At 48.0% G+C, this 17,570-nt stretch overlaps 1 protein-coding gene across 4 annotated transcripts in view; it reads right to left on the bottom strand.

The window, feature by feature from the left end:
• Positions 1-17,570, bottom strand: part of naalad2 (N-acetylated alpha-linked acidic dipeptidase 2) — a 189,975-nt gene that overhangs the window by 161,432 nt on the left and 10,973 nt on the right. For all 4 annotated transcript variants that reach the window (XM_072476461.1, XM_072476459.1, XM_072476460.1 and 1 more), the window contains exon 3: positions 10,075-10,261. In XM_072476461.1, the coding sequence (XP_072332562.1) occupies positions 10,075-10,261 (187 nt within the window). The remainder of the gene's footprint in view (positions 1-10,074; positions 10,262-17,570) is intronic.

The raw sequence follows: 17,570 nt of genomic DNA on the forward strand, positions 1-17,570 counted from the left end.
CCCCCACCCCCCCGCCCCCCGAGGGCGATGGTGGTGAGATTCCACAGGTACCTGGACAAGGGGTGTATTTTACGGTGGGCCAGGCAGACACGGAGCTGTAAGTGGGAGAACAGCATCCTGCGTATATACCGAGAAGAGCAGGGTTCAACCAAATTAAGTCGACCCTTTTCAAGAAGCAGGTGAAGTTTGGACTGCTGTATCCGGCCCGTCTTTGGGTCACTTATGAGCAACAACATTTCTACTTTGAGTCACCCGAGGAAGCGATGGACTTCGCCAGAAGGAAAGGGCTGGCAGTGGGCTGAGGTGTTTGAACTTTGCTGCAGTGTTCATGTTAAAAACGTTTGTGTTTTTGGACTTTATCTGTAATACCTTCTGTATTGATTCTGGGGCTGCCACATATTTGTGTGAGTTTTAAAGTTTGCATTTGTACTGATGGGGGATGGGGGTGTGAATTTTAGATGTGGTGTTTTTTGATTTTTTTTTGTGCTTCTTTCGGTCAATTGGGCTGGGATTGTTTTCTTTTGCATATGTGTCCCCGAGCCAGGGGGGGGAATGACAATAGGTGGTTAAACGCCTGGCGCCATGGTCGGGGCGACCAAGGCTAGTTGGACGGGTTGGCTCACGGAAGCGCAGTGAGGGGTAAGCAGATGTTATGCTTGTTGAAGGGGGCAGTTTGCATAGTGCTGTTATTGGGGGGGGGGGGGGGGGGGGAGGGGAGGGGGAACTGTTCTGCTGATGGGGGAGCGACTTTTGCTGGGGGACAAGAGGGAGGTCGGGGACAGAGACTGCCTGGGGACGGGCCTAGGAATGCGTGGGGCGCAAGCTGGAGACTGGCCCAAGAACGGTGATGGCTGATCGGCGGGGTGGAGTGGGGGGGTGGCAAGAAGCCCCCTCCTAACCAGGCTGATCACATGGAAAGTTAGTGGGCTAAATGGGCTGCTTTAGAGGGCACGCATGTTCATGCATTTGAGGGGTTTGAAGGCAGACGTGGCAATGTTACAGGAGACGCACCTTAGGGTAACCGATCAGGTTAGATTAAGGAAGAGATGGGTCGGACAGGTTTTTCCACTCACTATGACTAGAGGGGTCGCGATGCTGATTAATAAGCAAGTGCCATTCGAGGTGGGAAGAATAGTTGCTGATGTGGGAGGCCTTTAACATCATGGCTAGTGGGAAGCTGGAAGGGCTGCCGGTGGTGTTTGTGAATGTGTACGCACCAAATTGGGATGATTGGAGTTCATAAGGAGGATGTTAGGAAAGATCCCGGATCTGGATTCGGATAAGTTGGTCATGGGGGGGGGAACTTCAACACAGTCATTGACCCAAGGATAGACCGATCGAGCTCACGGACTGGCAGGGGTTTATGGAGCAGATGGGGGCGGGTGGACCCATGGAGATATGGGCGGCCGAGAGTGAAGGAGTTCTCCTTTTACTCACATGTGCATAAAGTGTACTCCCGGATCAATTTTTTATCTTGAGCCGGGCTTTGATGACGGGGGTAGTGGACACTGAGTATTCAGCGATCACGGTCTCGGATCATGCCCCACACTGAGTGGACCTACAAGTGAGCAAGGGGGTGGCCAACACCCGCATTGGAGATTGGTTGTCAGACTATTAGCAGATGAGGAGGTGTGTGGGCGGATGAGGAAATGTATCCAGAACTATCTGGAAGTTAATGATACGGGGGAAGTCTCGGCTCCAATGGTCTGGGAGGCGCTGAAGACGGTGGTTACAGGGGAGCTGATCTCGATACGGGCCCACAGGGAGAAGGTAGACAGAGCAGAGATGGATCGACTGATAAGGGAAATACTTCAGGTCAACAGGAAATATGCAAAGACCCCAGAGGCAGGGCTTTTAAGGGAACGACAGAGGCTACAGGTATAGTTTGGCTTGTTAACTACAGGGAAGGCGGTGGAGCAGCTGAGGAAGGCGAGGGGGGCGATATATGAATATGGAGAGAAGGCCAACAGAATGCTTGCGCAGCAGCTCAGAAAGAGGGAGGCAGCCAGGGAGATTGGGAAGGTAAGGGACAGGGATGGGAACCTGGTTGGAGATTCAGCAGGGGTTAATAAGGCATTTAAGGAGTTTTATAGCAGGCTGTATGAGTCGGAACCCCCAGCTGGGCCGGAGGGGTTGAGGCAATTCTTAGGATGGCTGATGCTCTCGAAGGTGGACGAAGGGTTGCTAGAAGGGCTGGGGGCCCCGATCGGGATGGAAGAAATAGCAGAACGACATGCAAGCGGGTACAGCCCCGGGACCGGACGGGTACCCAGTGGAGTTTTATTAAAAGTTTTCTGGGATACTGGGGTCGCTGCTGATGAGGACATTTAATGAGGCAAGGGAGAGGGGGAGCTTCCCCCGACGACATCACAGGCCATGATATCACTGATCTTGAAGCGGGATAAGGACCCGGTGCTATGCGGGTCCTATAGACGTTATTAAATATAGACGCCAAACTGTTGGCCAAAATCTTGTCCTCTAGGATCGAAGACTGCGTTCTGGACATGATTGGGGAGGACCAGATGGGATTCGTTATGGACAGGCAGTTGGCGGCCAACGTTAGAAGGCTGCTGAATGTGATCATGATGCCCCCAGAGCGTAGGGACGTAGACGTAGTAGTTGCAATGGACGCAGAGAAGGCATTTGAACTGGTGGAATGGACCTATCTGTGGGAGGTGCTGGGGCGGTTTGTGATGGGACGGGGTTTCATTGACTGGGTCAGGCTGCTGTATCAGGTGCCCGTGGCCAGTGTACGGACAAACAGGTTGACATTGGGCTATTTTAGGCTACACCGTGGACGAGGCAGGGATGCGGCTTCTCCCCACTGCTGTTACTGCTGGCCATAGAACTGCTGGCAATTGCGCTGAGAGCCTCAAGGGGCTGGTTGGGGGGGATAGTGGAACACAGAGTCTCGGTATATGCAGATGACCTGCTCTTATATGTTTCAGACCCACTAGAGGGGATGGAAGACATTATGAGGATTCTGGGGGAAATTGGCCGGTTTTGGGGTTATAAATTGGACATGGGGTATAGTGAGATGTTCGCGATCCAGTCAAGGGGGCAGGAGAGGCGAATGGGGGAGTTGCCATTTAGAGTGGTAGGGGGAAGCTTTCGGTACCTAGGCATCCAGGTGGCACGGGAATGGGAACGGCTACATAAATTAAATTTGACCCGACTAGTAGACCAAATGAAGGAAGATTTCCGAAGGTGGGACGCGCTCCCGCTATCACTGGCTGTGAGGGTACAGACAATGAAAATGACGGTCCTCCCGAGTATCCTGTTTGCAGTGCAGTGTCTCCCCATCTTTATTCCATGAACCTTCTTTAAACGGGTCAACAAGGTGATCTCTGGTTTTGTATGGGCGGGTAAGACCCCACGAGTGGCGCTGTTGAACTTTAGTAATTATTATTCAGCGGAAAATATAGCCATTATTCGGAAGTGGGTGATGGGGGGGCCGATATGGGAGCGAGTAGAGGCGGCATCATGTAAGGGCACAAGTTTGGGGGCATTGGTAATGGCGCCTCTGCCGTTCCCGCCGGCACGGTACTCCACCGCCCCCGTGGTGGTGACGACCCGGAGAGTCTGGGGACAATGGAGGAAACATGTTGGAGCAGAGGGAGCATCAGTTTGGTCTCCAATCCGCAATAACCATCGGTTTGCCCCGGGTGGGGGCGCTAGATGGAGGGTTCTGGAAATGGCAAAGAGCAGGGATCGAGAGGATGGGAGATCTGTTTATAGAGTGGAGCTTCCCCAGCCTGAGGGAGTTGGAGGGGAAATTTGAACTGACGGGTGGAAATGAGTTTAGGTACCTACAGGCGCAGGACGTCCTACGCAGGCAGGTCTCAACCTTCCCGCTCCTACCACCAAGGGGGATACAGGACAGGGTAATTTCCAGAATGTGGGTGGGAGAAGGCAGAGTTTTGGACATTTACAAAGAATTCATGGGGTCAGAGGAAACGCAGACTGAGGATCTGAGTGAGGAGGAGAGATAGAGGATGGTCTCTGAGCGGATGCGTTGAGGAGAGTCCACAACGCGTCTACAACATGTGCCAGGCTCAGCCTGATACAGTTTAAGGTTTTTCACCGGGCTCACATGACAGTGGCCCGAATGAGCAGGTTCTTTGGGGGAGAAGATAGGTGCGCAAGGTGTGCGCGAGGGCCAGCGAACCATGTTCATATGTTCTGGGCATGTCCGAAGCTTAGGGGATTCTGGCAGGGGTTTGCAGATGTCATGTCCAAGGTATTAAAAACAAGGGTGGCACCAAGTCCAGATTTACGGAGTTTTGGAAGATCCGGGAATCCAGGAGGAGAGAGGCAGACATTCTGACCTTTGCCTCCCTGGTAGCCCGGAGACGGATATTATGAGCTTGGAAGGACTCAAAGCCCCCGAAGTCGGAGACCTGGCTAACTGACATGGCTAGCTTTCTCTGTCTGGAGAAAATCAAGTTCGCCCTGAGAGGGTCAATGTTAGGGTTTATCCGGAGGTGGCAACCGTTCGTCGACTTCTTTGGGGAAAAGGGGGGGAGGGGGAGTTTAGTTTAGATTAGGGTGTTAGAAAAGGTTGGACCTGTGAGGGAGGAAGACGGCCTTTGCACTATGTTTATATTTGTATGTACACGGTTTCTTCTGTTACTGTTATAAAATCATAAATACCTTAATAAAATGTTTATTTAAAAAAAGGAATGCTGGAGGCACACTTCAAACCTGAAGGCAGCACTTGACGAATTAACAATTTCTTTTGCTTTACAGCTTGGATCAGAAAATGTCAAATAATTGTCCTTTGATCTACACTGCCTCTTATGTAAATAGTACCTTCTAATGCCGTCCTGATCTGCTGTTCCTCCCATTCATATTCAAAGAATATGGTGGCTGCTGCTACAGCTCAATAAATAGCTGCAAGACTGACTCTGATATTTCAGTAAAGCTTAAAGGATTTGTGGCAAAGTTTTATAATATACAAAATTGCTCTTGACTGCTGGTTAACATGAGTAAGACACTTCTTAAAATCTACCTCCTTGACAAAGCTTTCAATCATCTGCCCTAATTACTCTGCCTGTGGCTTGGTCTCAAACATTGTTTTGTGAAGTGCCTTGGGAAGTTTTACTACGTTCAGTGTACTTTTTAAAAACACAATTTGTTGCATATGTAATTCTTAGTATTTCCTCACATTGGTGCCAACTTAAGAAGATAAGAAATAGCAGCAGGAGTAGGCCATTTGGTCTGTCAGGCCATCTTTAACATTCAATATGATAATAGCTGATCATCTAGCTCAATTCCACCTTCCATTTCTGTAGAATCCGCTTAAGCAGCACACATTGACCAGGCAGGTAGAAATCAAGAATATTTATTTATGACATTACAATCTCCACTCCCCGAAGGGTCTCCCCATCCGACCTGCTCCCCAGTCAGGATTTTATACTGAGGGTGTGATCCCCAGTTCAGGTGGAAACCCCACCCCCTCGTTAATAGGGGAGCTCATATTCAGAGGAAGTCACCTGAAATCTAATTGTCCTGATCTTGAGGGTTTCCCCCTGGTAGTTACTGCCTTGTACCCCTTCTCAAATTCCTCCTCACCCTCATCCTGCTGCCCAATATGATTTGCAAGCCATAGATGAGGTGATCTTGGGCCTCATGCGGTCCTCCCAACTTCGCCACACTTTCACTGTAATCCTTCCCTCCTGATTTTATGCTTCCAAGTACACAAGAACTCTGCTGGACCAGCCACAGCATGCCTAGGAGGAAGAGAAAGAGACTGCATCTCCACAACAATGATAAGAAAGCACAATCACCTGATCTCATACTGGCAACAACCAGTTCAAATAATGGCACTATGTGGTTAGTATAGAGTCAGGATCATCATGTGCTGAGTCACCAGGCACAAGCAAGCTGCAACCAGGACGAGGAGATTTGACAGTTTGTGATAACGCACCAATGGCTAAGGTTGCAGATGAGTTCTGCTACCTCAGATGGGTTCAAGGTAGGTGAGGTCCCAGGGCTCTGACAACTTTCATCCCAGAATTCTGAAGTTTTCTTGATATATTTGCTACCTTCCAATCTCAAAAGAACCATTTTAAAATCTAGGGACTTCGGGACAGTCAAAATCAATGCACCAGTACCTTGGGCAACCACCTCTTATAAAAGGCCCAGAACTTGCAGCACGAGCTCAGATAATTCTAAAAGCCTTCTAATCTACAAGCTTACTCCTTCTTTTTGAAAACATTGAGTCTCTGCCTTTCACCTCGGCCCGATGTCCAAAATTCATCACCTTTGGGATCATAGATTGCACTAGATTTTGGATTTTCCCAGTTTATGGATTACCCAAAATTAGGATGGAGGCGATCAGATCCTTTCTGTTATCACATAACTTTATCTAAAGGAATGCAATACTGAGACCAGGGGCAAAATTCTCCTACCCGCCCCGCCACATTTCTGCTCCGACCGGCCGGCGGGAGTCTCCGTAACACCGGCCGGTCAATGGGGTTTCCCATTGTGGGGCAGCCCCACGCCCTCGGGAAACCCCCGGGCGCCGGCAAAACGGAGACTCCCGCCGGCGGAGAATGACGCCCTAGATCTGGAATTCATAAAGCAGCACTACCGGATGTCCCTTGCTGCTCAGTAGAATCGCACTCCTGCTCCTATGATCTGTTCAATGGGATTTCATAGAATCATAGAATGTACACTGCAGAAGGAGGCCATTCGGTCCATCGAGTCTGCACCGGCCGTGGAAAGAGCACCCCACCTAAACCCACACTTCCAACCTATCCCTGTAACCCAGTAACCCCATTTAATTCCTTTGGACTCCAAGGCAATTTACCATGGTCAATCCACCTAACCTGCACATCTTTGGACTGTGGGAAGAAACCGGAGCAGCCGGAGGAAACCGACACAGACACGGGGAGAACGTGCAGACTCCGCACAGACAGTGACCCAAGCCGGGAATCGAACCTGGGACCCTGGAGCTGTGAAGCAACTGTGCTAACCACTGTGCTATCTTGCTGCCCATTTATTTTAGTGAAAATAAATACAGGTAGGTCCCAGTTTTCTTGGGAGGAATTAGTTAATCAAGTTCTGATTACAGGGGGGGGGAATTTACAAACATTACCGAATAAGCCTGCTAATACTTTATTATACTTGAAATTGAACATGTAATGCAGCTCTGTCACTTGGACTCAAACACAAGTGACCCGGGACTGAAGACAACTCTCATGGATTCCATCCTCTGGGATTAGCCAGAGAATGCCCTCTGCATTCCCCGCGCTCTCGGTTTCTGGAGTGGCGGTCAGACATCCAGGGAGAACGATGTCCAGTTTTCAGACAATTCTGGTTTTTGGACAGTTAGATTTTGGATTATATACCTGTGCTACTTTTCTTGTTAACTATGATTTGCCCATTTTTCCACAGAGCATTTTATTCCTCTGGGCAGCTTGCATGAAACACTGGGGAAGCAAGATTAATGAGCAGAACAGACATATCATCAGACTTGACATTACCAACCGGTCCTGTTTATCGAAGACATACTTAACACACAAAAATCAAGCCTGTAAACAAAACACAATGTAGAGTTTTCTTGGTCCTTTTCAAACATGACATCCTTACTTAAATATATTATTTTCTCTCTATACTGGTCCCTCTTCTCATTCCCTTATATTTCTGATTACGTGGAGTTTGAATTTAAAAAGTGAGATTTATTTCCACTGTAACTACCCTAGTGGAAGTGACCTTTATTAATCCCATGGGGGCAACTTGCTTTGTGCCACACACCAAGCACTTTTAAATAGTGGCGTACCAGACACAATTGCAATCTGAAAACATGGAAAACCGCAAGTAGATCCACAATAATATACAAACATTACGGATGCCGAAATCTGAAACAACAGAAAATGCTGGAAAAACTCATTAGGTCTGGCAGCAGTGCGGGGAAGGTGGCGAGGACACTGCTACAGAGGCAGAGGCTACAGAGGCAGGGAGCCCAGTGGTGCAGTCCACAATGAAGATATGGAATCAGGTGAGGAGGCATTTTAGGGTGAAAGGATGTCGGTGCTAACGCCGCTGTGCGGGAATCATGGGTTTGAGCCAGGGTGGATGGATCGTGTATATAGGAGGTGGAGGGAAGTGGGGCTGGTCAAGGTGAGGGACCTGTATTTGGAGGAAGGGTTCACCAGTCTGGAGGAGCTAAGAGAGAGGGTAGAGTTGCCAAGGGGGAGTGAGTTCAGGTATCTGCAGGCTAGGGACTTTGCGTGAAAGGTCTGGAGGGGGTTCCCTAGATTGCCAGGATACACCCTGCTGGAGCGACTGTTGCTTCCGGTTGTGGAAGGGGAGGGAAGAATTAGGGATATATACAAGTGGCTGGGGGAGCAGGGAGGCGAGCAGGGGTGAAGATCAAGGCGAAATGGGAAGGGGAGATCAATTGGGGAGTATGGAGTGAGGCACTGTGTAGGGTAAACGGGACCTCCTCTTGTGCAAGGATAAGCCTGATACAGTTTAAGGTGGTGCACAGGGTGCATATGACTCGGGCGAGAATGAATGGGTTCTTTCAGGGGGTAGCAGATGAGTGTGAGAGGTGTGGACGAAGGCCAACGAATCATGCGCACATGTTTTGGGGTTGCAAAAATTGGGAAGATTCTGGGCGGGAGTGTTTGCGGTCTTAGCCAGGATAGTGGAGGAGGTGGTGGACCCAGACCCTTTGGTAGCAATAGATTTCAGAGAAGCCGGAGCTCATGGAGAGGAGGAAGGCCGATGTCGTGGACTTCGCCTCTCTGATTGCTTGGCGGCGCATTTTGCTGGAGTGGCGGTCGGTATTGCCACCAGGGGTAGCGGCTTGGTTGGGTGACCCTGTTCGACTTCCTGTGATTAGAGAAGATAAAGTATGAGTTAAGGGGCTCTACAGGGGGGGGTTTGAGGAAATGTGGGGGATGTTTGTGACTGTATTTGAGGGGCAGTTTGTCATGGGGGAGGGAGGGGGTGAAAAAGGGGAAAAATCTGTACAGACTGTATAGTTGATTGTTGGGAAGCATGTTTCCCGGGGTGTTTATTCGCTGTAACCTGTTTTGATACATGTTTGTAATAAAATACATTTTTTTTTAAAAACAGGTCTGGCAGCATCTGTGGAGAGCGAAAACAGCGTTTTTTTTAAATTTAAACAATTATTTTGTTTCTAATTCAGGGGCAATTTAGTGCGACCAATCCACCTACCCTGCACATCTTTGGGTTGTGGGCGTGAAACCCACGCAGACACAGGGAGAATGTGCAAACTCCACACGGACAGTGGCCCAGGGCCTGGATTCGAACCCGAGTCCTCAGCACCGTAGTCCCAGTGCTAACCACTGCGCCACCGTGCTGCCCTGAAAACAGAGTCTGTATGACTTCTTCAGAGCGGAAGAGAGTGAGAAATGTGTTGGATTAAATACTGTAAAAGAGGGGGTGGAACAACAAGAACAATGGGTAGGTCACGAGGCAGAGAAAGTGTTAATGGCAGGAGAAGGTGCTACTCGATGCATAAAAGCAAGTTATCAGATTGCATTAATGGGAGAATAAAGTAAGTGCTCAGTGAAAGCTAAACTTAATGGTCTGGTGGGAGAGGGGGTTTGCATTGGGGAAGAAAATGTATAGACTTGAGGCTGATTTTTCACAAAAGATGTGAACAAATAGGAAATGTTAAAGTTTTTTAAAATAAAAACAGCAAATTATTCCTAAAATAGATTGCTGATACATCTGAAGATCCACTTTCAATAAAACTAATTAGATAGATGAACTAGCACTGCTCTTAGCAACCAAGGTCATTGAAATAATGAGCAGCAAGGATAGAGAAAGGCTTATGGATGGCTGCAAGGATTTTGAAGTGAATGAAAGAGGGATGTACAGTGCCAAAGAAGCCGCTGAAATTAGTGGTACTGACTTAATGGAAGTTTGAATGTAATTTGTGAATGTAGAACTTGGACAGTGACAAGAAAATCTTGGAAATAGTTGAATTATTCTATGGAATAAAAGAAAGAATTGTGTATAACTTCCAAATTAACAAAAATGCAGATGGACCGAAGTAAAAACTAAAATGAAATGCAAGATTTTTCACTTTACCGAATATCCATTCTCATCAATGATAGATATGTAATTAGGATTGCTTTTGTTTGGATAAGACAACAGGACATCATAGTGAACCAATTCAACTGAATAGAGTCCCCAGCTCTTCCATTGCTTTTGAATCTGTTGGGCCAACTGGCGATTTTGTTCGGTCCCAGCTAAATGAGGAAACAGTGTCCAATTCCTGAGTGAAATAAAATTAAGACTCATAAGTAATTGAAAGAGGAGGTGAGAAAAGGAAAAAAACAATTAAATATAGGGAATGGTTTAGCATTTGCAAAAAATAAAACAAATTGACTAAAGGTTCATGATTTCACTAAAATCTAGCTCCACATAAAATGTCTTGTACAGGCTAACATCTCAAATGAGCACACTACTCCAGGTGAAAGCATTTGTGTTAGTCCACCGCTATTAATGATCTGACATTATATTAAACAAGGATGTAATGAACAAGTTAACTTCCTCCTTGTACTGTCATCCTATGTGTGTTGTACTGAAGCATTCATTCCAGAGAGGACCAAAGATACTGCAATCAATTTTGAGTTGTATATTTATTACGTTTCAGTTATATAATAAACATCTGATTTTAAAAAGCCAACTCGTAAAGGTTGATTTAGACAACCAGGTTTAAAGTGTACTTGTTCCTATTAGCTGAAAATAAGTAGGAACATCCACAATTAAACGTTAAGCTTATTGAAAAGTAGCACAGTAATATTGGCATTTGTGCTTGAATTTACCAGAAAATGTTATTATTGAAATGCATGACATGGAGATTCTGATCAATTCAGTTGGTTTCTTCACCACAATTCTCCTGATATCAGAATAACTGACACAAAAGGTCATAGGATTTTAAGCACAAATTGCATGTATAGCAATGAGAGCTATTGATCTTTTGTACGCGTTTTAAAATATGTATTCGGAGCATGTCCCTGCCACAAAACTGTCCACATCCTCCAAGACAATTTAATCACGAATGGAAGTTTCCATTAATTGTGCTTGTTGGCACACCTTCAAGGCAGCTCCAGAAAGATAACATCCTTTTCAGCAGGGAGGCCGGTGGTTCCAAGGGGAAATATCTAAACAAATTGGTCCCAGGATGTTGACATTTTTCCGACAGCTCCTGAAAGCTGGCAAACCTACCCTACACAAACAGGTCCCCAACCCTCTCTAAACCCTCCCCCAACCCCCACCCCCAACCCTGACCTAAATGTCGAGTCTAAGCCCGCTAGCACAAAGAGATGATTACTGCAGATAGGGGCCAATAATGTCATGGAGCTAAATTTAAAATAATGTCTGAACTGCTTCCAGATTCTCAGGGGGGACACCATTACCAGATTTGTGAAGCCATGTTTACAGCAAGCGTGAAGCCTCCACGCAGCTGGATTGTTTCATCCAGTTTCATCAGCAGCACTCCTGGCGCAGCCCATTCCATAAACCTTGCAGATCATACTACCCCAACACCTTGTAAGCGTTGCAGTTCTGCATCCACTTTTGGAAATAGTGCAGATGGGACAGGTCATTCCCGGAAGTATCGGGGCTGAGCAGCAGGATCGACACAGATGTGGGTTCTGGCACCCTTTACGCTGCCCAGATCATCTCGAAAAAACTCTAGACAATTATTCATAGAACATAGAAAATACAGCACAGAACAGGCCCTTCGGCCCACGATGTTGTGCCGAACCTTTGTCCTAGATTAATCATAGATTATCATTGAATTTACAGTGCAGAAGGAGGCCACTCGGCCCCTTGAGTCTGCACCGGCTCTTGGAAAGAGCACCATACCCAAACTCAACACCTCCACCCAACACCAAGGGCAATTTGGACATTAAGGGCAATTTATCATTGGCCAATTCACCTAACCCGCACATCTTTGGACTGTGGGAGGAAACCGGAGCACCCGGAGGAAACCCACGCAGACACGGGGAGGACGTGCAGACTCCGCACAGACAATGACCCAAGCCGGAATCGAACCTGGGACCATGGAGCTGTGAAGCAATTGCGCTATCCACAATGCTACCGTGCTGCCCTTAAGAACAAATAAATCTACACTATATCATTTTACCGTCATCCATGTATCTGTCCAATAGCTGCTTGAAGGTCCCTAATCTTTCCGACTCAACTACTTCCACAGGCAGTGCATTCCATGCCCCCACTACTCTCTGGGTAAAGAACCTACCTCTGATATCCCTCCTATATCTTCCACCTTTCACCTTAAATTTATGTCCCCTTGTAATGGTGTGTTCCACCCGGGGAAAAAGTCTCTGACTGTCTACTCTATCTATTCCCCTGATCATCTTATAAACCTCTATCAAGTCGCCCCTCATCCTTCTCCGCTCTCATGAGAAAAGGCCTAACACCCTCAACCTTTCCTCGCAAGACCTACTCTCCATTCCAGGCAACATCCTGGTAAATCTTCTTTGCACTTTTTCCAGAGCTTCCACATCCTTCCTAAAATGAGGCGACCAGAACTGTACACAGTACTCCAAATGTGGCCTTACCAAAGTTTTGTACAGCTGCTTCATCACCTCACGGCTCTTAAATTCAATCCCTCTGTTAATGAACGCGAGCACACCATATGCCTTCTTCACAGCTCTATCCACTTGAGTGGCAACTTTCAAAGATGTATGAACATAGACCCCAAGATCTCTCTGCTCCTCCACATTGCCAAGAACTCTACCGTTAACCCTATATTCCGCATTCATATTTGTCCTTCCAAAATGGACAACCTCACACTTTTCAGGGTTAAACTCCATCTGCCACTTCTCAGCCCAGCTCTGCATCCTATCTATGTCTCTTTGCAGCCGACAACAGCCCTCCTTACTATCCACAACTCCACCAATCTTCGTATCGTCTGCAAATTTACTGACCCACCCTTCAACTCCCTCATCCAAGTCATTAATGAAAATCACAAACAGCATATCATTCAGATTTCCAATCGCATTCGGAAGATCTGCTGCCAATCGAATCTTAAGATTCTTAGCCAGTCTCTCCCTCGTAAATTTGAACCTGGACCATGTACGACCATCACCACCAAATGCCTGCTGTACATACGTCACTGGTGTCATGGTGGTCCCCAGGATTTTTAATGGTTCCCCCCTTTATGTGGCCAATCTTGCCTTGATATCCATCAAAGTTAGTGGCCTGATTTCCATACAAAGGCATTGAAATGTGCAGGCAACTCTAACGGAGACCACACCCCAGTGACCATCTCCACTGGATGGCCATTGACCTGTAGGGCAATGCAGATTGGTGCAACGGTTGGAGCCGAAACTCAGTTTCATAACATCAAGCTGGTATCCTAGAACAAGAACAGGCATAATAGAGCTCCTCTTCTGGGTCGACCATGTGTAAGGGGCTTGTTTAGCACAGTGGGCTAAACAGCTGGCTTATAAAGCAGAACGAGGCCAGCAGCGTTGGTTCAATTCCCATACCAGCCTACCCAAACAGGCGCCCCTAGGCGACTGGGGGCTTTTCACAGTAACTTTATTTGAAGCCTACCTGTGACAATAAGCGATTTTCAATTTTTCATTTCAAGTGACCCCGGTCGGTGCCGCGGACGGCGTCTCCTGTGCCGAGACGAACGATTCTGATTCCCCCAAGTCCTTTGACCACAAAGTTAGCTACGAGGCTAGCACACACCATTGTCCTCGGGTGAAGGATCCCTCCAGGCAGTGGCAGTGCCCGAGGTACGTGATCTTCCCCAAACTCACCTTGTAAGAAATCTGCCCATACCAGCACTGTCCCATGACCTAGGAGACATCTGAAAAGGGCAACCCAAACTATGCAGTCCACAATCAACAGTTCCCTGCAGTACCTGTATAGTCTTCCACGCATTTTCTCATGAGAAAGCTCAATGGCTCATCATAAATCCAGCATAGTTTCCGCTAATAGCTTCCGTTGAGTGGCCAAATTATTGATACTACACACAAGTCTATCCAGTAACATTTCTGAGAGGGATGGCTCAAACTCGCAATTAACAAGTTAAACCCTCAAAACGAGTTAAAAAGTGAACAACTGGCTCACAAGGGAAGCGTGTCGCTGTGTTAAAATGGTACCTTTGCAAATTCACCGAAGGCTTTGGATCGTAGTGGTCCGAAACCATTGCCACAAGTTCATCGAACAACCTGGAATCGGGTGCTGCCAGAAATGTCAAACTTTTTATGATCTCAAAGGTCCAGGCCCCGCAAGAGGTCAGAAGGTGAACTTTATTTGTTGGTCGTCCCCCAATATACCATTTATTTGAAATTGGTACTGGATGTGTTCTGAATACTGATTCCAATCTTCCAGCCCAGCATCAAAGGCATCCAATTTACCGAACAATGGCATTCCAAATGATATGACGTACCATGCTCACAACGAATCTCCAGCGATTAGGCGAATTGACAGCTGAATGTGAGACTTCCTTAAATCCTCATCAGCAACATAATAATTCAGAAGGAATCTGTCATTAACTAAGATGCATTTACTATATTTACAAGTTCATGCTTAACATAGCATCTCACTCCCAGTACAGACCTCGCTGACAGGATAAGGCTCACCAGGCCCCAAGTTGGGCCTGCTTTTATTCTACTCATAACAAGCCCCAAGCATTTGGCCGGCACCCCCCCCCCCTCCCTCCCCAAAAGCGGTTGCCAGCCACCCCCTACCTGGCAGCTCTTACTTCCACGAGTCCCAAGGGGGAGGATTAATAATGGTTTCTCCCGCGGTCATTGTAGGGATTATAACACCTTCACTTATGTTCCCTCTTGCCTGCTGCTCCTCTCAACTTGGAAGGCCCCTGATTGCCACCCCCCCACCCCCATCTTAGAGAATCTGTTCATCATCCTTAATTGGACAGAGAACCTGTAAAACTGTGTTGCCAGCCCAAGAGGTCAAATACTGATCATGTATATATTCATGATATTAAATTTGATCACAGTACGAAGTCTTACAACACCAGGTTAAAGTCCAACAGGTTTGTTTCGATGTCACTAGCTTTCGGAGCGCTGCTCCTTCCTCAGGTGAATGCAGAGGTCTATTCCAGAAACACATATATAGACAAATTCAAAGATGCCAGACAATGCTTGGAATGCAAGCATTAGCAGGTGATTAAATCTTTACAGATCCAGAGATGGGGTAACCCCATCTCTGGATCTGTAAAGATTTAATCACCTGCTAATGCTCGCATTCCAAGCATTGTTTGGCATCTTTGAATTTGTCTATATATGTGTTTCTGGAACAGACCTCTTCATTCACCTGAGGAAGGAGCAGCGCTCCGAAAGCTAGTGACATCGAAACAAACCTGTTGGACTTTAACCTGGTGTTGTAAGACTTCGTACTTTACTATACGTGGCATGGATGTTTGAGAAGTTATTGGGTGAAGGGGCATTTGCTCGGCCCCTGGAGGTGGACCGGGCGCACAGTGCACTGATGAGTAAGCTGCAAGGGAACGAGCCACCGAGGGTGATGGTGATACGTCTGCACCGGTTCCTGGATAAGGAAGGGATTTTGAGGTGTGCCAAGCAGATGAGGCACTGTACTTGGGAAGGCAGTGAGCTGTGCGTTATCAGGACCTGGGTGCAGAGCTAGCCAAAAGGAGAGCGAGCTACAACAAGGTGAAGACGGCACTCTTTAAGAAGGGGGTGAAGTTTGACATGGTATACCCACGCACTTGTGGGTAACATTTGAAGGCCGGGAACTCTACTTTGGGTTGCCAGACGAGGTGATGGAATTAGTTAGAGACAATGGACTGGCAGGAGAAGGAGGACATCGAACTTTGGAGTTGGTGTCCCTGTTTTGTATTTTTGTGGCTTGTATGAACCGCTTTTGCACTGGTCTGTTCTGGGTTTGTTTTGTTCTTGATGGGGGATGGTGGGTTGTTCCTTTCTTTGTGTTTGATGGGGATTGTAAAGTTTTCACTGGGAGGATGGTTGCGGGGGGGGGGGGGGGGGGGGGGGTAATGCTTGGCGCCATGGGCGGGGGCTACCAGGCTAGCTGGGTGGGCTAGCTCATGGAAGCACAGTGAGGGGAGGCAAGCAGGTGGTTAGTGTGTTGATGGGGGTTGGGGTTGTTATTTTGTTATTGAATGGGGGGGGGAATCTGCTGACAGGGGAGGGGCATGGCGAGGGTCGATGACGGTGGGCGCCGGAGGGCGTGCATGAGGAGGTGCAGGATGCGGGCTGGAGGCTAGCCCAGAAGGGGGGTGTTGGGTGGGGTGTATCCTGACCAGGCTGATCACATGGAACGGGAGGGCATTGAATGGGCCGGTCAAGGGGGCCCATGTGTTCACACATTTGAAAGGCTTAAAGGCTAACGTGGTAATGATACAGGAGACACGCCTGAGGGTGGCGGATCAGCGGGTGGCATTTGAAGTGGGAAGTACAGTGGCGGACTCGGGGGTGGGGGGTGTAGATGTGTTATGGCGGACAGGAAGCTGGAGGGGATGCCAGTGGTACTGGTGAACATTTATGTTCCAAACTTGGACGACGTAGAGTTCATGAGTCGGGTATTGGGGAAGATCCCTGATCTGGACTCACATCGGCTGAGTATGAGGGGGAATTTAATACGGTAATAGATCCAAGGCTGGATTGGTCGAGTTCAAGGACGGGGAGGGTATCGGCGGCAGCGAAGGAACTAATGGGGTTTAGGGGGGGGGGGCAGCATCCGCACTAGAGGTTAGTTGTAGGGCTGTTATCGGAGGAGGAAGTGTGTATGCGGGTCAGGGAGGCCATTAGGAGTTATGGAGAGGTAAACGATACGGGGGGAGTTACAACAGCTACAGTATGGGAGGCGTTGAAGGCAGTGGTGAGAGGGAAGTTTTTATCAATACAGGCACACAGGGAGAAGGCGGAGTGGGCAGGTTAGTGAAGGAGATTCTCCAGGTGGATAGGACGTACTCGGAGGCTCCAGAGCAGGGTTGTTGAAGGAGCGGCAGAAGCTCCAGATGGAGTTTGGGTTCCTATCTACAGGAAAGGCAGTGGAGCAGTTGAGAAAGGTGCAGGGAGCGGTGTTCAAATATTGGCAGAAAGCTAGTAGGATTCTAGCTAAGGAAACGGGAGGCGGTAAGGGAGATTGGGAAAGTGTCGGACAGAGGAGGGAAGACGATCTTGGACCAGGTGGGGGTGAACGGGGTGTTTAGAGACTTTTACTGCAGGTTATATGAGTCAGAACCCCCAGCTGGGGTGGAGGGGGTGACGCGGTTTTTGGAGGGATTGGAGTTTCCAAGGATGGAACAAGTCCAGAGGTGGCGATTGTTGGTGTGTATGAAGACCTGGGAATCCAGGGGGCGAGACAGGCTGATGTTTTGGCCTTTGCCTCCCTGGTAGCCCAGAGACGGATCTTATTGCCGTGGTGGGACTCGGAGCTCCCAAAATCAGCAGATATGGGTTAGCGACATGATGGGGTTTCTCAGGCTTGAGAAGATCAAGTTCGCCCTGAGATGATCGATGCTAGGGTTCGCCCAGAGGTGGCAGATGTTTATTGACTTCTTTGGAGAAAATTAAGCTGTCAGCAAA

This window comes from Scyliorhinus torazame, chromosome 15 (assembly GCF_047496885.1).
Source record: "Scyliorhinus torazame isolate Kashiwa2021f chromosome 15, sScyTor2.1, whole genome shotgun sequence".
NCBI classification, from domain to species: Eukaryota; Metazoa; Chordata; class Chondrichthyes; order Carcharhiniformes; family Scyliorhinidae; genus Scyliorhinus; species Scyliorhinus torazame.